We start from the raw sequence: 22,592 nt of genomic DNA, 5'->3' as shown, positions 1-22,592 counted from the left end.
AATCGGCTTCATTGGTGAGCCATTTGGGAACCTATGAAGGGCAATCATTTGATGCTGGTGTGCTCAAAACAACGGGAAAGTGGTCCCTTCCGAAAGGATAATCGATGGCATTCTAGTCCAGTAGGCGTAGAAGTGATGATGAGGATACGATACTGAGGTCTAAGTTGAAAAAGTTTTGAAATGGTCGGCAATAAGCGCACGAAAGGGGATGAAGTGGAATGAGGGGGTGGCTGACGGGAAAAGAAGCTAGCATAAAAAGGCAGACGACACCCATCTGTCATAAATAATCTGTTTATACTCTTTCCGTTTTTTAGTCGGAATGGTGTTTTGCCACAGTCGTCAGCTTGTAAAGACCAGAAATGTGGGTTACCTTCTTCATCGACAAGGAGTCATTGCCGCCTCTGGTTTTTACACGGTACCATGTCCACGGTGAGCCAGCGATGGACATTCCTTGCGAAGTTAGCTCGAGCACACTGATGGACATGGTACTAAAAGAAGCTTCAATAAGCAATCAAGCCCTTGTGAAAACAAGCTTGGTAAAGGTTAATCTGCAGCTACAGACACTCAGGGAACTCGTTTTGGAACGCATTTGCCATGGAACCTTCAAGCAGAAACAGCTGCCGAGAAGATGAGCGTCGTTTTTACTACTATTGAGAGACAACAGTGGAACATGAGGCAACAAACTGAAATAATTGGAACGTTGATGAAGTCGCTTTGCCAAGAAAATCCACAACAGTTTGTTGAACCAGACGTCTTTGAAAGAGACTAAAAAATGCAGAACACTGGATGTGGATTTTGGGCATACGAAAAAATATGTGGAAAAGGGACTACACAAAGATTGTAAATATGCGCCGGTATTTGGGTGCCATCGCGAGGAAGTGGTAGGACTTGCAACTTATGGACAGCACCAACTTGTAGGGGAAGGTAGAAGAACAACTTTTCGGCGACTTTCGAAAGCTATACTATAGAAATATGGGATGGTGCACTACGCGTTACATGCACGTCTGGCTCATTGCTGGAGTAGTGTCTCGAGAAGCGTTGCCTGCTGCATTCTGCAGACTCAAAGCCCCCATCATCTGATGTTGTAGCTTTGGTAATGCAAAGTGTTTTTGCCGACGTCCACCTTGAAATACAAATACGTAATCCGAAAGCGTGTGATGATCTGCGATGCATACAGACCCTAATGACGTCATTATTTTTGCGAGAACAAGGAGGTGTTGAACAAACGCTTGATGAAGGGCAATTTTCAGTGGAACACGATGCAGAGCTTCCACGTGAGCTAACTATGGGTGACGCCAAGTGGCACGCAAATACTTGCACGGAAACAGTTTACTTGCTATCACCAACTTTACTTTAGGCCTCTAATAAAGTAGACGGCACTGAAATGAGGACCTTTGTTGACAGTGTGGCTCCTTTCTCTACCATAAATAAGAGTCGAGTGGATGGCGGCCACCTGAATGCTGGTAGAGCATTGGGCGTCCAAGCTTATGATGGGTCAGTGAGCATGCACAGTGAATGGACTACTCTAAACATCGAATTTCAAAACGAAATAATTGTGACTAACGTATGATCACGCCTGACATCAGCTACATTTTTTTTTGCGTTCGGACATGAATAGGATTCTTTTTATTATTCATTGGGATGACAGACAAATGGTCGATGACAACTTCGGAGGAGCAGATCTCTCAGGCATTTCACAAAATAGGGATAATTTTCAACCCAGAGATGATTAAATTGAAGTACCCTCAACTTACATGCATAGGCAGTTACCCCCGTCTATGAAACCTCACGTCGTCCTTTTCTAACTCGGTGGCAAAAGCGTTGTCCGCAGAGTTAATCATAGCATGCCCAGGGATAAAAAGGAGTGGCTGAAAAGAGAGCTAAAATAAATGTTCGATGCCGGTATTACCGCCCTTCTGTTTCTCCTTTTGAATCTTCTATAACTACTGCTCAGAAGGAAGATGGAACATTCAGACTCATCATAAATTATAGTGCACATAGTCACCAAACAGAGGTGATACCCTATCTAATGTCAAGGATTTACAATATCATTGACGAGACTGGTGGTTGTCATTGCTTTTCAAGAATATACATTTGCGAAAATTTTTGGCGAAACCCACTAACTCACGAAACGAAAACGTACACCCCATTTATAACCCCTTTAGACTTATTTGAATACAACCGCTTACTATTTGGCTGGAAGGGAATTCGGCATGGTTTCAAAAATTATTTTTATATTTTAAAGCCCTATTTCGGGGTATTCGTCAACGTCTACATTGATGACATCATCGTGTATTCAAAGACAGAAGAGGAACGCCAAAGTTCTTCATACTTTGAGCCTTTCGCAACTCAAAGTCAATTTCAAGAAAACCACGAAACAGGAATCAGTAGAATAAATTTCTCTGCTGCCAAAACCTTATGATGTGCACTTTCTGCGTGTTTTCAATGGCCTCACAGGACACTTCACGGTCTTTATCAAAGACTACGCACCTAGTACACGATGTCTTACATGCTTAACTCAAAAGGACGTACCTTTCCAATGGAATGAGAAGTGCGATGCAGTTTATTCTCAGCTTGTAAAGCTAATATCACTGAATCCCACTTTGCGCATAGCAGACTTTTCTCTGCCTTTCGTACTGTATCTGGACACATCACAGTATGCAACCGGTGAAGTGTAGTTTCAGAAACCCTCAAAACACAACGATTCGACGAAGTATTACGTGGTGGGATATTACAGCTGAAATTGGTTATCCTACTACAGAAAAGAAAGCGCTGGCAGTCTTAAAAGCAGTTCAGTGTTTTAGAACTTACCTTGATGGAGTTAAGTTCAAACTATTCACGGACCATGAGACGTTGGCGCAACTTTTTAATATGGCACAATCAAAAGGATGCATTGCTAAATGGGTCAACTATCTCCAGCAGTTTGGTTTTACCGTTTCTCACCGTCCTGCGCCGCTTTTAACGAATGCTGAAGCACTGTCTAGATTGCTTGTTCATGAAACCAGCAAAAATCCAGAAATGATTGTTCATATTAGGCTAAGAAAAGGTACAGAAGATCTACAGCTCATTATTGAAAAGTATCATGTTCCACCCACCCTGGTTCAAAAGATTCTTCCACTCGACCGTTACACCCCTGAATCAGGCGGACACGACGGCTTAAATCAGGCGGACACGACGAGGTCGATGAGATAACGAGTCTTAAAGATGCAGTGAGCAACATTGAGACATCTGTGCACCACATGTCTGACACTTATGATAAGCTTATAGAAGCCTCGAATAAACATTATAAGCAAATCGAAGCCCTACAAAAGACAGTTGATACGCTCGAAGTAGCTAATAACAAGCAAACAATTGCTGTGCTGCGTACGGAGCTCAACGCCCTGAATCAATATAGCAGAAAACAAAACATGCAAATACATGGCTTGCCTGAAACTGAACGCGAAGATTTGATGGAAAAAGTGAATGAACTGGCAAGAAGGCTCGATTTGCCGGTGCTTACAAAGAATGATGTTGATGGGCTGCATCGCATTCCCTTAAGGTCAGACAAAACCCCGGTCGTGCCCATCAGATTTTGCAAACAGTCCACAAAAGCACTGTGGATTGCGAAGCGTAGCACTCTGAAGCAATGCATAAAGGATGTTAAGTTTTTCGACAATTTAACAGCGCAAAACAAGAGGACATTGTGGCTCGCAAAGACAAAAGCTGCGGAAACACACTACCGTTTTGTCTGGACGAAGGACGGAAAGATATTTGCTCGAAAGGAACCAAATTCTCGCGCCATCAACATCAACAATGAAAGTGACTTAGACAAAATTATCTAGAACAGACAGTGCGTTACGTCAGAAAAGAAGTTTTGCAAAATGGTCCATTTTTCTACTGATTCATTCCTAGAAGTGTTAAAAACTTCTGGATACAGTACAAACAATAGCCTGTCCTTTTATCACCTAAATGCGCAAAGTTTAAGAAACAAGGGAGAGGAAGTCGATGTTGAAATGAAGCAGACCAACTACACTTTTGATTTTTTTTTTTGCTTTTACCGAGACGTGGTTCCGCTCGGAGAAAGGCGTCATTCAATTTACTGGCTACAAACATGTAACTCAATTCAGGAAAGAAAAACGAGGTGGGGGTGTGACTATATACACGCACCAAAACTTATCTTTTGACATCCTGACAGATTATACGGGCGTTTTCGAAGATTTCGAATGTGTTAGCCTGTTACACCGGAACATTTTTATCATTGCGCTGTACCACCCACCTCAAGGTGACAGAGAAGCCTTTCTTCAGTTTATTGAGACATGTTTGGATAATGCTAATTCAAATAAATGGCGTGTTATGGCACTTGGTGATTTTAATATTGATGTTATGTGTAGATCTCCGATTCAAGCGGCCTTAACAGAAATAATGCTACTGTGTGGCTGTACAAATATGATTGAGTCCCCAACACGAGTAAACAAAACAACGGCAACAATAATAGATCTTTGCTACACGAACTTTTCTCGAGACGCGTTTTTTTTCGGAGTGTTTTCGTCTGGTCTGAGTGACCACTTGCCGTTCTTTGTATTTGTCCCTTTAAGTAAAAAACGAACTACCCCTACCCATTCACGTAGAACGAATGATTTCAATAATATCGCTGTTTTTTGTGAGTTGCTGAAAACAACCGATTAGACAGACGTCTACAATGTAACCGATCCGAATCAAGCGTACGAAAACTTCATTATAAAGGTTATTAACCATTACAATGTCGCTTTTCCTGTTATGACAATTAGAAAATACAGAAAGGTCCCTAAAGATTGGATAAACGAGGCTCTTTTTATGAGAATAAAAGAAAAAAACTTGATGTTCGCTAAATTTCTTAAAACGAGAAGTTCTGAGATATTAGCTGAATACAAATAGTTTCGTAATGTGCTAAATGCTGATCTAAAAAAAAAGCAAAGTTGTCATTTTACAGAAAAAAGTTTTCAAACATAGGTAACACTCCTAAGCAGATCTGGGAAGTAATTAAAACTCTCATCGGCAGCAAAGCTAACATAACACCCGTCAAAATGCTGGTCAAGGGTATTATCTATGAAGGTGTTGCATTAGCCGAAAAATTCAATGAACAGTTCCCGGAAGCTGGTAAATATGCCGGCTCAATTCCCTTGCCTTATAATACCTCTCTTGCGTCATGCATTAAAATTTCCAACTATGACTCGATATTTCTGATGCCAACAACAGAAGCAGAAATCACAACCATTAATAATTCTCTAAAAAATCCTTGTGCTCCTGCTGATGATGACATCTCACCATTGCCAATTAAGAATTCCATTAGTCGCCTTATAGAACCACTGACCTATATATTCAATCAGATGTCGGCTACTGGCGTGTTCCCAGATAGATTAAAGATAGCACGTGTTACTGTTGTCGTTAAAGGTGGAAATAAAACAGAATTCGGTAATTACCGGCCAATTTCAGTTCTGCCATTTTTTTAAGGTTGCTGAAAAAATAATTTCTACACGTTTCTTTGGCTTCCTTTCCGCAAATAATGTAATAAGTGATCATCAATACGGTTTTCAACCTAGGAAATCGACTGAAACCGCATTGCTTTATATAAAAATGTCTTAATTCGAAACATTGAAATGAAACACTTTACTATTGGACTATTTCTCGACTTCAGTAAAGCGTTCGATTCGGTTCAGCGTGACATTCTCTTAGCAAAATTAGAAATTTATGGAATTCGTGGCATTGCATAAAGTCTTATGAAAAGCTACCTGACTGCACGTGAACAATACACAAAGCTACATAACGACACTCGCTCTAACTACGGAACAATAAAATATGGAGTACCTCAGGGATCAATATTAGGACCCCTTCTATTTACTGTGTATATAAATGATATTGTAAACATTCCTTCATCCTCGAACATTATCCTATATGCTGACGACACTAACATCTTCTTTTCTGGTCCCAACCTAAAAGGACTTGAGCAGAGAGCGAATAGTTGGCTTGAAGAATTAGAGGGAAGGCTGAGGGTAAATAAGCTGAGATTAAACGTAAAAAAAAACTAATTTCATTTTATTCCGTGCTAAAAACAAAGCAATACACCACAACCCAAAACTCTATTTTGGTAATTCAGAAATAACATGTATCAGTAGCTGCAAGTTTCTGGGCGTACACTTCCGCAATGACATGAGCTGGTCTGATCCCGTCAGCCATGTAAAACTGAAAATGGCTCGATATATTGGTGTTAAAAGCCATATTAACCATCTTCTTCCACATTAAGTGGCAAAGCAGTTATACTTTTCTCTCGTTCATTCGCACCTCACATACTGCAACTTAGTTTGGGGCACATGTAATAGGACCAAAGCACAAAAATTAATTACCATGCAACAAAAAACATTGCAGCTAATAACTAAAAGGCCACATAGACATAGAAATAGCAATTTATTTTCTGTTTTTCGTGTATTGTGTTTCACTGAATGCTACAACCTTAAAGTGATGGTTCTTATTTATAATTGTATAAAACAAGATTTTGCTTCATTCAGCAATATGTACCTCACTCGTCACATTGAATATAACTTACGAAGGACGTCACTTGTTTAAGCACGATCTAGAACAAATTATAGTACCCAAACACTTGACCATCAAATAGTAGATATATGTAACAGTTTTCCTTCTGTAGTAGAATTATCACAGATAAGCAGGTCTGTACATCATTTTAAAAAGAAAGTAAGTTTACTCTTCGATCCAGGATGAAGTGTTTGATGCAATATGTTTTGCCACTTGCGAAGTATACTTTTGTTCACCAGGTTGTACTTCACTGCATTTCAATTGTTAAGCTACGCACATTGTTAGCTCCACATGAATTCTGAATTATGATGGATACTATTGCACCTCTTCATTCATTAAATCTATTCACAATTTTATTCTGATGGACAAATCAACATGAAATGGTTTTTTATGGGTTTTCGTACTTCTATAGCAAAATTGCTTTAAATTCCGTGACTTCTCTACAGTAATGCTGATGAATTGTGCTGTACTGGCTGTTTTTCGCTTTCCTCACCACTGTCCTTGTTTTTTTGGTTTTTTTGTTTTTTTGTTTTTTTATAGAACTGTTAACACGAGTATATGTCTCACTCCTTTTTTTTTTGTTTACGAGCCGGGCTGCAGGCCGAGTCAGGAAACGGTTTCGTCTGTTTCCTTTTGCCTCATCTCGGTGGCATGTAACTGTTGTGTACACATGCCAGAATAAAGTATTATCATTATTATTTCGACATTTGTTTGTTGTATTGCGTTTTTTCTTCAACTCTGCCCTAGCAGTGTGTGGGAACGTGGTCAGGAGATAGTCGCTTTTATTCTCATCCCCTCTATAAACTCTCTATTGGTAGACATAAGACAACTGACATTATTATTATATTATTATATTATTATTACTATAGGCAAGAAAGACACAAAGAAAGCTACACAAATTTTATCTGCCTTTCCACTATTTCTAGCAGCGTAGCATTAATAGACTTTATTATGTTCAGTCGTTTGTACCTTGGACTTGTCATGCGATGTAGAAACTTTCTCGCTTTATAGCTGTTAATGAACATTCACAGCATGAATTATCACTTTAAAAGTGCAATATATATGCTTTTCATTATTGTGCTAGCTTGCATGTTCCATTGTAACATAAAAAAACTTTTTTTTGAATTTCCAGAAAGGTTATGTAAGAGCTGATCGTTCTAAAAAAGAAAAAAAAACCTTTGAATGACCGAAATTAAATTACTCGCTATTATTTATGCCAATGAACTAGCAAAAAAATATGTAGGACCAAATTTTCAGAAGACATTATACTATTATAACAATGCTTCTTTTTTGAACTATGAAAATGCTCAAAGGTACTGCATTTTTGCGAAAATAAAGCACTGACCTTATTAAAAACTATGCAGACTTGAAGCACAAACATTATTGAAATCTATGTAGACAGAAGAGAGAGAGAGAAACTAGAAAAAAGGAAGGCAGGGAGGTTAACCAGATGCTAGTATCCGGTATGCTACCCTACACAGAGGTTGGGGAATAGGGGGTTGAAGGAGAAAGGGAGAGTTAAAAAATAAATAAGAAAAAAACACCGACACACACGCACACACAAAATCAGTCCACTCAGAGGCGTTCCGACAGGCCAGTAGTTCATAAGAAGCCCAGTAGCGCTTGCACGGCTTTCTTCTGTGACGATGAGTCATGACGATGGCGCAGTATACTTTCTTCTGACAGCGGCTGGTCATCTAACCTGTTTAGTGTATTAGAAAGGTGTTGTCTTTCCAGGTTGTATTCCGGGGAGTCACTCAGGATATGTCGAATTGTTTCTTCATCTCCGTAGTGTGCACAGTTGGCGGTGTCGGCCATACTACGGAACGCGTACGCACGGGTAAACACGACTCCCAACCATAGTCTGTCCAGAGCAGTAGCGTCGCCTCGTCGAATTTTTGTTGGAAGCTGCATGCTGAACGTTGGATTAAGGAATCGTAATCTTGCATGCGTAAAGAGAGGCTCATTCCAAAGAGCCATGGAGCGTTGGCGAGCAAGCATGCGGAGCCTCCTAGCAGCGTCCGTCTTTGAGAGAGGTATTGACTGGTTGTTGTGTTCTGTATGGGCGGAACGGGTAGCTTCATCAGCTCGTTCCTTACCGATAATTTCACAGTGGCTTGGCAACCACTGAAATATAACGTGGTGCTCTTTCTCTGTTATATGGTGTAGCATTTCTGCTGTTTCAAATACCAACTGCTCGTGTGGGCCACGGCATAGATTTCATAGAATTGACTGCAGTGCCGCCTTGCGGTCGCAGAAAATCGTCCACCGTTGCGTGCTTTTGTCGTTAATGAAACGCAGCGCAGCGCGAACCACTGCAAGCTCTGCTGCCGTTGTTGTGGTTGCATGAGCTGTCCTGAATTTGATGGTTGCGGCATGCGTTGGAATAATGGCCGCCGCAGTTGAGCTGTTTGGCAGGACGGAGCCGTCGGTGTAGACGTGGGTGCAGTCTTGGTACTTCTCGTACAGCAGAATTAAGGCGAGCTGCTTGAGGGCTGGTATTGAGAAATCTAGTTTTTTCTGGATACCTGGCATTGTCAGGTTGATGACGGGCTGTTTGAGGCACCATGGAGGAATTGAAGGTCTCGCCGCGGGCGTAAAACCAGTTGGTAGGGAGTCACCATGTGTAGTTATTAATCTACAAAAGGAAGTATGAGGTCTATCCGCTAGTAGAGAGGCTAGGTGGTGATGGGGAGTCCGGCCCACATGTCTTATGTGTGTCCTCAAAGCTTAAATTTCAATATGGGTCTGCACGATGTCGTCTTTGGCTATAGCTATAGTCGCCATTGTTGAGGCACCGTGAGGCAGGACTACACATATTCGAAGCGCCTGTGCCTTAACGTTTTGTATCACGCGTCGACTTGTTTTGCTGGCGTTTGATAATGTAGGCAGATGTATCGTAAAAAGCCAAGTAAATGCACCCTGTACAGTCGTAACATAGTATTAGGCTGCATTTCCCAAGTCTTTCCAGTGAGAAACTTGAAAAGATGGCATATGCCTGTCAATCGCTTTTTCAAATACGACACATGAGGGCTCCATGACATGTTTCTGTCGACTATTACACCCAGAAATTTGTGAGATCGACGATATGGTATACTTTGACCATTATTTGAGACGCTGTAATTCGACATGGGTTTGCGCGTAAATGCCAGAAGAGCGCACTTTCCGGAGGAAATTTCCAGGCCTCGATTGCGTAGATACAAAGCAGTTGCAGTAGCAGCTTTCTGTATTTTCGCTCGTAACTTCACGCGAGTTACCGCAGATGTCCAGATGCAGATGTCATCAGCATATGTTTATAGATAAATATTGTTTGGTAGGTGCGTATGGAGAGCGATTAGTGTTATATTGAATAGCACGGGGCTCAGTACACCACCCTGAGATACGCCACGATAACTGAAATGTGTAGACGTGTTCCCGGTCTCTGTACTCACAATATAGGATCGCATTTGGAGATAACTGCGTATCCACTTTAACATTCGGCCACCCACTCCAATCTCTTCTAGCGCGGTAAGGACGGCTTCATGTGTAACGTTATCATAGGCTCCTTTGACGTCAAGGAACAGAGAGGCGCAAAGACGCTTATGGCCTTTCTCGGGTTCAACGTACGTGATTAGGTCGATGGCGCTATCGATCGATGATCGACCACGTCGAAAGCCAGCCATGGCATTTGGGTAGATCTCATGATACTCCAAGTATTACTCGAGTCGGCCGAGTGTCATTCTCTCCATCACTTCACCCACGCAACTAGCCAATGCGATCGGGCGATAGGAGAAGAGTTCCAATGGTGATTTGCCAGGTTTTAGTAATGGTAATAGACGACTAGTTTTCCAACTTAAGGGGACAGTGCCCTCTAGCCAACAATCATTATATAGCTGAACTAGAGCTATTCTCGCGCGCTCACCCAGATGACACCGGGCTCTGTAGGAGATTGCGTTAGGTCCTGGTGCGGAGGTACGTTTGCATGAAGCGAGTGCTGCTTTGAGCTTCGGAATGGTGAACGGGAAGTCCATACTGGAATCACGTGGTGGCGGACAACTGCTCCAAAGTGGTGAGCTGCTGATGGCTGTAGTTTGCCCTGATAATCCGGCACAGAAGTCTTCAGCAACGTCCACATCTGGTCGATTTTGGTGAAGGGCTAAGGTCTTGAATGGTGACTTCTGAATGGGCGATGACTGCAAACCTCTAACCGTCCTCCATATCTGCGATAAAGGCTTACGAGGGTCGAGAGACTCGCAGAAAGTAATCCAGCGTTGGAATTCTAGCTTGTCCAACCGACGTTTGATCTTTTTCTGCATACGTCTAGCAGTCTGTAACTCTTCTATGTCCTTCGTGCGCCGGTACCTTCTTTCAGCTCGTCGTCGCAAGGCTCGAAGCCGCTCCAGCTCTATGTCGATGTCCATGATTTTTACAAGGCATGGGATCGTACACACAGTCTCTTTTACAGTGCTCTTGATAGCCTCTTGTAAATCGGATATGTGTTCTTGGCATTGGTCTTCCATACGAGAGCGAAATGTTTTCCAGTCCGCTCTTTCAACCATGTCGCGCACATTAGGAGGCGACAATCCTCTGATCTTGACGTATGTTGAAATGTGATCACTCCCATGCGTTTCTATATCCGTGAACCATTCAGTATGTTTCTCTAGGCTTCGCGAAACAAAAGCCAAGTCGAGACAGCTACTGTATGTGGAGCCACGTAAAAATGTAGGACTGCCATCGTTCAGTAACCAAAGTTGGTTGTCGGAGGCAAAAAAACAAGCTTCTGCCCTTCATGTTGGTATTCTGAATTCCCCATAAAGTATGATGAGCGTTAAAATCCCCTATGATAACACACGGATCAGGAGTTAATGCTATCATGTCTCGTAGTCTTTTTTCATCGAAACGGCTTGATGGCTATAGGTATGCGCCAACCACAGTGATGTTGAGCCTCCTCTTTTCCACTCTTAAGCATACGTATTGGTTTCCGTCATGAGGTGGTGCAGGTTGAAAGATGTAAGTGAGGTCTCAGCGAATGTACACCAGAACCTTGCTGCTTTCAGTAACAGTGGACGACATAAAAGGTTCGTATCCCGAGAGTCATATTGCACTCGATAAGTTCGGCTCACAGATGACGATTAAGGGAAACATATTGACGTACACAAATCGACGAAAGTCACCAATGTGCGATCTCAGTCCCCTGTTATTCCACTGCAGTATTGCTGCTTTACGAACCTCATCCCTGAAAGACAGTGGTGAATTAGCCATGGTCTACTGTAGGGCTGCTAGCACTGGACTAAGCACGTCCAGTACTTGAAGGGCACTTTTGGCTGACGGTGTATTCATGTCGCCTAACAACATGCGAATGGTGTCCACTAATGATCTTAGCATCACCATCACGCGATGATCTAGCTTCCCGGCCGTTGCAGCATTTTGAGCTTGTTCTTAAGGCGGCTTCTGTTTAGGCTCAACAGATCGCCTAGGCTGAAGGGGTGGCCATTCCTTTGAAGAGAGAGATCTTCCAGCATTTTCTCTTTCAGCGCAAATGTTTGCCGTGCTAGGAGCCGCGTCTGTCGATTTCCCTTGAGTTTCTGACTTTCTCGTCAGATTTTACACTGTCCTTCGTGAAGACCTTCGGCGATGACGGCGCCTTCGCCTTACTTTTTGCGCAGCTTTTCTGTGAGTCTAGTTGTCTCGCAGCATTTGCCTCGGAATATAAATTTCTTTCTTAATCTGAGAACAGTCCTTAGAGGAAGCACTGTGAGCTTCTTGGCAGTTGGGGCATTTCAACGTAGTTGCATTACAGTCGTCTTCTAAGTGGTGTTCAGCGCATCGGGGGCACTCTGCGGAATTTCTGCAAACGCCCTTCACGTGGCCAATCTTCTGGCACTTGAAACACTGCATAGGCTTCGGAATAATGGGGCGAACCTGGTGACGGAAATGGCCAACCTTCACGTAAGAGGGAAGACAGTCACCCTTGAATGTTATTCGCACACAACGAGAGTTGCCTAGGCGACCAGCATGCACAATGACGTTGTTTTCACTCACTGGTTTTATCAGTACAGGAATATCTTCATTGGCGATTTCAGTGTCTATGTCATAGATAACTCGTGTTACGGTGTCACCATTCGCTGGTATGATGGATCGGAATTTGATGTTTCCCAGCTTCGACACATGCTGTAGCGTGTTCAGTGCACTCGGGTTCCTCACGTCGATTGCCAAAATACTCTTACTCGTGTTTATCCTGATGTCCTTAATCTCGTTAGGCACAATGTTTTCAAGTACAAGGACAGTGCTTGCCTGTTGAGGAAGCGTAGATTGGCAGTAGTAGTCTGCGGCACAAACAGAATGAAGTGAGGCCATCGCTGAGGCGCTGTCCTCAGAGTAGACATGTAGACAGAGAAAGCCATGATGCAATAGCCTCTGCTCGAACATGAAGCCTAATGTGTGCCAGGAAACACAAAAGTATGGTGTGAGAAATTGAACGTATTTCTTAAAAAACAATATTACCTTTCTGCAGGGAGCAGGCTTACAAGGTCCCTCTAAAATGCAGCTTAAAAATGTACACTCAAGTATGTCTAACACGCGTCTTGAGTGTGATTGTAATCGTGTGAATGGCGCTCGACAAGACTGTGTCATCACACTCTGCAGAGGCTATTTTTCTCCACAACACTGAAGTCATCTTTATTCTTCATGGTGAATTTGGTCTCAAATGGGAATATATACACATTTTGTTACAAGACGATAGAGCAAGGGCCTTGAGTATCTTCGAGCTTTCTAGAAGGTGATATATCATTGTTATGGACCACAGTGTGTACCCAAAAAGATAATCTGGTGAAAAAGCTGAAGTGTGGGAAAATCATGAGAACTAACTAATGAAAATTCGCTTATAAACTTACACTTCTTTTCTTCAGTGTAGGGTATATGTAATAAAAAAACTGACAGATATCACGTACCTTGGGAATCAATAATATGCAACGCATGCGGAGAGAAGGTGACTTCCATGTAATTTTTTGGGGTGACACGTAATAAAATTACGCTCAATATATCTACAAATGTTGCGCGCAAAGACATCCTAGTATGTGAAACAGTTCCTGATGCTTACATAACTAGAAGTTTTCAATGTCACAGTGATGCCTTCAGGAGCATGAGTATTAGCAACTCCAGAATTGATAGCCTGATATGAGGCGCTGGTGCTTGTGAAGGTGCTAGCCCTGGACAGTACTACGTAAATCAACTTCAGCAAAATTTACCTATCTGCAATTGACGTTAGCCTGACGTGACGGCTGCATGATAGGAGTACATGTATAATGTTTATAAAATTGAATAGCCTCCCCCTCCCCCTAACACTGCAACCGCAATAGACGTTTCACAAACCCGTGGTGGACTTAAAAATTGTTTGAGACCTCGCGTGGCTCTGTGGTAGAACACTTGATTGCAATGCAGAATGCTGGAGTTCTATTTTTGCTGAGACCTTGATAACTATTGTATGCAATTGTTGGGTGAACGTTGCCTATGTGGACTTTTTCTTCATCTTCCCGCTCACACCTTAAAACTACCCATGCGTGTTGGTGGTGTTCCTGGGTAGATACTAAGTTTTTATCATCTGTGGCACATACCCGCATACCAGTGGCACATAACCAGTCCCGGGTATGTGCCACTGTTTTTTGAAACGTGTCTGAGAACGTACGCTAAGATATTGTAACATTATTCATGTCATGACTAGTAAATTGCATTCGCCAAACAATCTCACCCTCCCATACTAATATATATATATATATATATATATATATATATATATATATATATATATATATATATATATATATATATATAGATGGATAGATAGATAGATAGACGCCAAAATTGTTTGCAGTACGCAAAGAAATGCTCCACATTCGAAATGTCCATCAGCCGGCCAAACGTAACAACAGTTACCTACCTGTGGTTCGATAGTACCAGCCGATACTATGTTCTCCAGGGTTGTTGCCACGTACAGCATATCTTGGGCACCAAGGATTTCACTGTTCACTGTGAGCTCTTGAAGGCGTTCAGCAGTGGGAACGATGGTCGCGTTGGTTACTACTTTCTGGTTTGGCAAGAATAAAAATTTAAAGTTTTCAGAAATTTTTCGTGATCACAATTACCATTTTTTCGTCATTTTTGTCTATGCAAGAAAGTTTTTGCAAGGATTGCTGCTGGCAGGAAAGCATTTATCAATACCTCAGAAAAACTGACACTGAGCCTTTCTTTAGTGGTTGCACATACGACAGGTTCTGGAGAGTTTTGCGCATTACTGAAAATTTCCTACCTAATAAAATTTCGCGAAAGTACAGTAAGTACTTATATATTCTTCAGCTTAGGCTTCTGAGTATTACATATATAATTTTATTAACGCACTGCTCTTAAACCTAGCAAACGAAGCATAAGTACCAACTGAACTGGCTTTTTGAGAACTTTCCTACGTTGACAAAATATTTCACAAAATAATTAATAAATAAGCATTTCATCCAACGCGAATGGAGTGGGGAAGTGATAGGACCATTACTTGCCATAGAAAGGTTTCTGAGGCCTATAGTTGTTTCAGATACAGGACGCTTGCACATTCCTTGGATACCCCCCCAGTGGGCCCCTGTTGTGAAGTCGCCTTCACAGCGCCGTACGACAGGTTGACCATCTCCTATAAAGACATATGAAAGTGAACTCTTACATGAATACCTTCGGTGATTATGACGTCAGAAGCAGGCTACAGTGCATTTATTTTCAGTCCCACGTGCTTACCAGTTGACGTCGAATAACTATGAATCGCAGCGGGGCGACAATAATAAACGGGGAAAAAGGGTCAGCATCACCGGTTGCTACCACGAGCAGATAAAAATGTGCTGCCACTCATTGTGACAATGAATGCTATGTGACACTATCCCACTCATTTTACTGCCGTTGGTTGTCATCAAAAACTCAATATGATAATAAGATCTGGTATGCCAGTGCACTAGGGTGACTGAGTTTCCACAGTACAAGGGCCACTAGCATTTCCCCTCAAACGAAATGTGACCATCTTGGCTGGGATCAAATCAGTCCCCACCAAGCAAACAGGATAGCACCCTAAGTGCTAAAAAACCAATACGAATATCACAACCTCTAGTGTTGGCCTGCGTGTTGTGTTGCCGATGTTATGTACAGGCTGCTTCAAACTTAAAAAAATCTCAGAGCGCCTGGCATTGTGATGCGACTAACATTGTAATTGCGCGTCGGCAGCAGCTCACGCGTGCGCAGACGCTTCAAGGCTGTAGAGTTAAACCGCGTCGCCTGCTTCGACAAGGCGCGTGTGGAATTGTCGGCCAGCACACAGCTATCATTGTTAATGCGGGAACTGGGCCGATGCTCTGCACAAATCTTTTTCAAAAAAATCTGCGCCCCAAGATGGAATACGAAGAAACAAGGAAGGATAACCTCACACATGTCTTCTTTCTACGTGTCCCGTCTTAATGCGCAGCTTTTTCAGATCTTACCATACAAACTTTCTCAACATTAATGCTTGTCTGCACTAAAAATTGCGCAATGCCAACCTCTCAGCCTTTATTCGTAATAATGGCGCATTAAAAAAGTATTCTACAGAACCTTGTTTGCTCTTTAAAAATATCGTGATACTGTGTTCGTTAACGAATATTTCTTGATTATGTGCACTCCGCAGTGAGCTTTGATTAGGAAGACACGATACTGAGCATGCACCGTGTGTTTTCTTTATTAGACTTTAAATGAAACAAAGCACTTAGTTGTGACTGCTTAGCAGGTGAACGTGTTCAACACAAGAAAACGTGTGGGAATGAATTCAGGAGTTATTTAAGATAGAACAACTACCTGAACGTACTTATTCTCGACAATATTTGATCACAACAGAAAAGAACTACTCCCGGAACCTAGATACACTCGTCACGCTTCAAAGTTTATGTCCGCAGTGGTAGTGATTATGGCGCTCATTCTAGACGGCAGTGAATGCATGGTGTCAGCCATGTGTTCCGCCGCAGCATGTTTCATTTGTTTACAATTGGAGCGTGGCTTCACAATATGCAGATTGCGCCGAGTAAAATGGGCTCATTTGCCGTACGTTTTCCAATTTTGCTTATCTCAATAGGGGGGTGGGGTACTGTACTGTTCGCCTGATTTAACATTTTGCACACACCTGAAAAAGAGCAACCTACAATTAGTGAACTTTGTTGTAAAAGCTACATTAAATTTCGGAGCCGGCTAGCGAGTCTTGCGGTAATAAAATGTCGCCGTAGAGAGACAGACCCAGACTCTGTCCTTTCTTAAAGCATTCTTGAATTTGTTTCCATTTGTTTTATCGTGGTTAGCCAGCGCAGCAGTATGAATCTTAGTGTACAATGCTTTTTCGTTTAGAGTGAAATCAAAACAGCGCACATTGCGTGCTAGTTGTCGTGTCTTCCTCGTCCTAGCGTACTGCGGTGCATACACAGTGAAGAAATATGCATGAACGCACACAGAACCAAGGCGTTTCGACAAAGAAAACAAATTATGCTGTCAAATTCTGCTTGTAGCACCCCATTATCACAAATAAAAGCTGAGAGGTTGGAATCGCACAACAATTAGTGAAGACTATCGGCCAACTTCCTGCACAAACAATGATATCCACGCGCTCGTCAGCAATATGGCAAGCAAGAGTCACCAGCAGATGACGCGGTTGAAAACTGCATTCCTGAATCATCTGCGCACTCTCTAGCGGTGAACGGCACATGGTTGCAGCAATGGCCACGCGCTTCGATATGATGCAATGTGCATCGAGATTTACCCTGAGTGTGACACAGCTTGTAAATTGAGTCGAATCACTTTCTCTATACTTAACCCGGTGAAAGTACACAAAGAACCGTAGCCCATCACGATAATAAAGCCTTCAGTATAAAACCACGCAAGCAAACTAAAAACAACAAATATAAATATGCCCCCCCCCCTCCAAAGGTGGCCAAGCTGTTTGATATTACTTATTCAGAGCACACGCGCCTGAAGAAATGAACAGAAGCTGGTGCAGTACATCTCATTTCGGCTGCAACAGTGCTTTGGTTCTACAGCAGCTTTTAGGAGGGCTCGCCGTCACAGACAACCTGCTAAGTTTTGTTGAAGTAATAGGATTGCGTCAAATAACAAACAGGCTCTAAGAACTAGCGCCTATTTAAACGTAATGAAACAGTGCCCTTTCGCTAAATATTCGTTTGCAGTAGACACACTGGTTCAATTTTGTAGTATATAGATATACACTACTTTACTTACCTACCTACTTACCTATCTATCTATCTATCTATCTATCTATCTATCTATCTATCTATCTATCTATCTATCTATCTATCTATCTATCTATCTATCTATCTATCTATCTATCTATCTATCTATCTATCTATCTATCTATCTATCTATATATATATATATATATATATATATATATATATATATATATATATATATATCATCTTACGATCTTGTCCTTCCCTAGCCACTTCCTTAATGGGATGTATCACAAAACGCACTTGGCATAACTTCAGTGTATGATGACTACAAAACATTCGACAGATTCCACGTACCTTAGCAATCGATGTTATGCGAAGCATGTCGATGGAAAGTGACTGTCCTGTAGTTTATTTGTTGAGTGATAAGTTACAAATTGGCGCTAATTATATGTACAACGATGTTATGTGAAGTATGAGGATGGGCAGTGACTGTCCTGTAGTTTATTTTTTGAGTGAGAAGTTAGAAATTGGCGCTAAAGATATGTTCCAGTTCAAAATCAAAGTACGTTAAACATATCTAATGTTTATAAAGTCAGATAGCCAGCACTGCAACTGCAATTGACCTTTCAAGATCAGTAAGGACTGTTTGAGAAGTGGTTTCCGAGACCTGGCGTTGTGCTGTCCTAGAATACTTGATTGCCATGTAGAATGCATAGTATAGATTTTTTCTCGGACCCTAACATTTCTACTTCACATTCGTCGGGTGAACATTGCCGATGTGAGCTTTTTCGTAATGCTCACGCGTTAAAATACCTGTCTGTTACCACCATTCCTGGATAAATGTATAATGTCAATCTCCTGTGGCAGATACCCTTATACCTGTGACACGTACCCACTCGCGGATATATGAGAAACATCTAGCGGAAAGTTTGACGACTTACGCGACAGGTTTATGAAGTTACTGATGTCGCGAGCAGCGATTCGTATTCGCGAAATCATCTTACCACTCTATACTAATTTAGGTTAACCCCACAGTTAAGGGGGGGGGGGGGAAATCACGAGAGGTGTAGGCGGCTAGATAGATAGATAGATAGATAGATAGACAGACAGATAGATAGATAGATAGATAGATAGATAGATAGATAGATAGATAGATAGATAGATAGATAGATAGATAGAGTACGCAAAAAATGCTTGGCATTTAATGACAAGACATTACAATCATGCGATTCCTGAACGACATGATTGAAATGCAACATTCTTGGTGCTCTTGCGGCCACTTCGCTAACTTGATATGTAGCAAAAACAGTTTGACATGAAACAGCTGTGACGCGCATCAGTGAGACGTCCAAACTTGTAAATAATGAAACATAGGTCAAGTACAGCGTGATTTACATGACCTGGTCACGGGCTGCTCTTGACTGTCTAATTAACGATATGGATTTCAAAATTGGTACGACATAACGCGACTGCTGGGCGGACATAGTTGACAAATCATCACATGAAAACTGTTACACCCAGGACCTTGCTGTATGACTTACATGTTATGGTCATGGGACGCTGGCAGCCTGAACTTGCTCGACATGTACCAAAATGAATGTTCGGTGACGTCACTATATAATGAACCTAAATGGCAGATAGTAACACGACAATCAAGGCATGAATGTCATGTAAGATGTGACTTTCATACCACGCTTATGGTTCCCTCAATGCCATTGTGCCAGTGTGGCATCTACCAAATTTGATATTCCGTAACGTGACTGTATAACGAACATGATAAAAGCTGGTAACTTGAAAATCATTATATGAAGGAAGCGTGCAATCTTATTCACATGTCACGCACATGAATTTCTCATGAAGTAGATCAATTTTCGGCTTGATGTACGCATAAAATTAATACTGGCTGACGTGATAATATGGTGAATAATAATGACAGGTGGTAACAAAAAATAATGATGTGAATGTTGTGTGTTACATGATTTTATGTCAAGTTCATGGCACGCTGGTGACCGGTTAGCTCAGTTTATATACGCAGACAAATTCTATATTGCACAACATGGCAGTATACAAAAAAGTATTGATAGGTCGTAACATTAACTTCACGAAAAGCACGTTAATAGGGCACAAATATGAGCCTTAATTGTGCGTTCGCGGCTGGCTCACTAGATAGGTTTGTGCAAAACGTGATATTGTACGACGTGATTGTATGACCATCAATACCAGCAGGTAGTTATAAAATATATTGACATATAAGTGTATGCAAATAATAAGATTATGCAAAGATAATACATGTATTTCTCGATCATCATCTGCTTATAAAGAATGAAAACAATAAGCATTGATTAGAACGTTTCAAATGGGTCACGTCCTAATTGCGAAATTCTGAACAGCTTGTTTCTATGAACAATGTCTCGAAAAGCTTAGACATCCTGTCAGACGGACCACAGAAATCAATCTTCACGTCATTTTCAATTATTTCTTATATACTTCACTCTCTTTCTAGCGAAGCCTAATTCATTGAAAAAAAGGCTCTTCGCACTCAACTTTTCCATGTAAATGACTCTAACTCGAAGTGAAAGCCACATTGATGTCACTCGCTCAATTGAAGGAATTCAAGCATGGTGCTCTCGATTGGCATGGCAGTAAACGTAAATAAAACAGTAGCCATAAGTTTAGCAAGTAGGAAAACCCCTCTTAGTTTTTGTTACAAGTAAGGCAATTTGGAAATCACTGAAAGTGATCATGCAAAACGTTTTGGAGTTTAGCACAACTACTACCTTGTAAGCAACCGCATGAAGTGGCTATTTCTTTGACCGTACTAAGCCATATTTCATGCCCCAACGCGGTGGTCTAGTGGTTATGGTACTCGGTGGCTAAACAGCAGGTCGCGGGATCGAATCCTGACTGCGGCGGCTCTATCCTCGATGGAGGCAAAAATGTTATAGGCCCGCGTGATCATAGTAGGGTACTCGTTCAAGAAACCCAGGTGGTCAAAATTTCCGGAGCCCTCTACTACGGCGTCTCTCAATTATATGGTGGTTACAGGACGTTAAACCTCATATATAGAAGCCGTCTGTTATAAAAAAAAAATCTTCGTAACGCACTACCGACGGAACTCTAAGTGTTTATTGGACGCTATACTAACACTTGAATATTGCGAATATTTTGAAGTCGGTATCGAAAACTTTTTCTTAAACAAATTGACCGATTTCACCTTTAACTGTTCGATTTGTTCTTGAGATCACTCCAGGAGTACCAGTGTTACCACTCTACGTAAAAAAGCCTAACTGCAATCTCTTAATCAAGGTGGAACAATCTTTAAACTTAAAAATTTTATTACACGAATTATAAAATATCCAAAGGACAGCATATAGTGTAGCGCCTAATGCACTCCTCAAGATCTAACCACAAGGAGAGAATATAGTTCCCTAAACTGCCAAATGTTTACAAAATTCGTTTGCTTTGCCATCATCAATACAACTGGTGCTCCATGCTATCTCACTTTTCAGGAGGAAATTTGGCTTTCATAGGAGTTTTCTTCTCATAAACATGTCAGGCTCAAATATTCAGGGTAATTTTGCGTTACTGAATGGGGCAAGGTCTTCTTATTATTTTATTGTCAATAAAAACGAGTTCGACTGTTTTAATACTTGTTTTCCCATCCTTTAATTTTTTTTCTCGCATCCGGTACATTTAACCTGTTATTAAGGCTTTTATGATGCAGTCCTGTGACCTCGCCAAATTCAACTTTTTGGGTGAAGAGGAGCGAATGAGCTGCTTTTAAGTATTTTCTCTCAGCCTGCCTAAATTCTAAATATTGGGTAACCAAGGTCACATTGTGATTATTATTATTATTATTATTATTATTATTATTACGAGACAACAACCCCTTGAATAACCAAGGTATAGTACCGACGGAACACGAAGGTATATCGCGCGCACAGCAAGAACGGCCGAGACTCGTCGTCTTTTTCTTTCACACACCATTATTATTATTCTCAATACTTGGAAATTTTAGATGAAGCAATGTGTCAACAGAGTAAGTGTATCATAAATGAATAGCAAGGGCAAACGCGCAACACATAAGCATAGAAGCACAAACACTTTGCTATAAAACACCTTCGTTTCTTCATATGATAACACTAAAAAAGTTCCGTAACAGACGCAAACTTACCTCACAAATTTTCAAACACTGATAGAAGTGCGCTCCTTTAAAATGAAGCTTTTTAACTTTTGGTACTCCCTTTGAATGCTGAAAGTGACCTCTTGAATAGCTAGAGGCCATTCAGAGCTAACAAGATAGTTCTAGCTATTAAAAGTTTTACCGGCGAGTGTTTATCAGTTATTTACAGTTTATCCGAAAAACAGGAACCTATCTGTAGCGTACTGGAATAAACTGGAACCAACATCTGCATTGAACTGCGAAACAACAGAATTAGATGCTCAAAAATAAAAAAGAATAACTTGTTCAAACAGTGTTTTAACACGATTATAGCCACCACGACTATTATTCGAGTTGTGGTTTATTATTATTGGTCACCGTGCTTACGCTACGTATTAACCCTGTGTGTTATCGCACGTGAGCCTAATATTGAATTTTCATCACTATTGCTTACAATTCACCTAATACTGTTCCTTATATTGTGTTCATCATATTCTGTATGCGACACTATCGTAACTGATCTCGTGTATCACTCCTGTGTGCACTAAATATGTCTGCGTTATTAGAAAACAAACTAAATGACATTTCTCAACCTTGCACACAAGGCAATCCTAACTGTGTTTGTACACTTACGAGGGTGAAAATTTCACTGTAGACTGCCATAAAACATG

At 41.3% G+C, this 22,592-nt stretch overlaps 1 protein-coding gene across 1 annotated transcript in view; it reads right to left on the bottom strand.

Annotated features, from left to right (window-relative positions):
- The window catches only part of LOC119161814 (uncharacterized), a 477,337-nt gene that overhangs the window by 119,120 nt on the left and 335,625 nt on the right, over positions 1 to 22,592 (bottom strand). Inside the window, exons 20-21 of the mRNA XM_037414326.2 lie at positions 15,072 to 15,199; positions 14,462 to 14,608 (exon numbers count right to left, since the gene is read on the bottom strand). Of these exons, the coding sequence (XP_037270223.1) occupies positions 14,462 to 14,608; positions 15,072 to 15,199 (275 nt within the window). The remainder of the gene's footprint in view (positions 1 to 14,461; positions 14,609 to 15,071; positions 15,200 to 22,592) is intronic.

This window comes from Rhipicephalus microplus, chromosome X (assembly GCF_043290135.1).
Source record: "Rhipicephalus microplus isolate Deutch F79 chromosome X, USDA_Rmic, whole genome shotgun sequence".
NCBI classification, from domain to species: Eukaryota; Metazoa; Arthropoda; class Arachnida; order Ixodida; family Ixodidae; genus Rhipicephalus; species Rhipicephalus microplus.
Note: the sequence above shows the minus strand (reverse complement) of the source record. Positions and strands in the feature narration are given on the sequence as shown.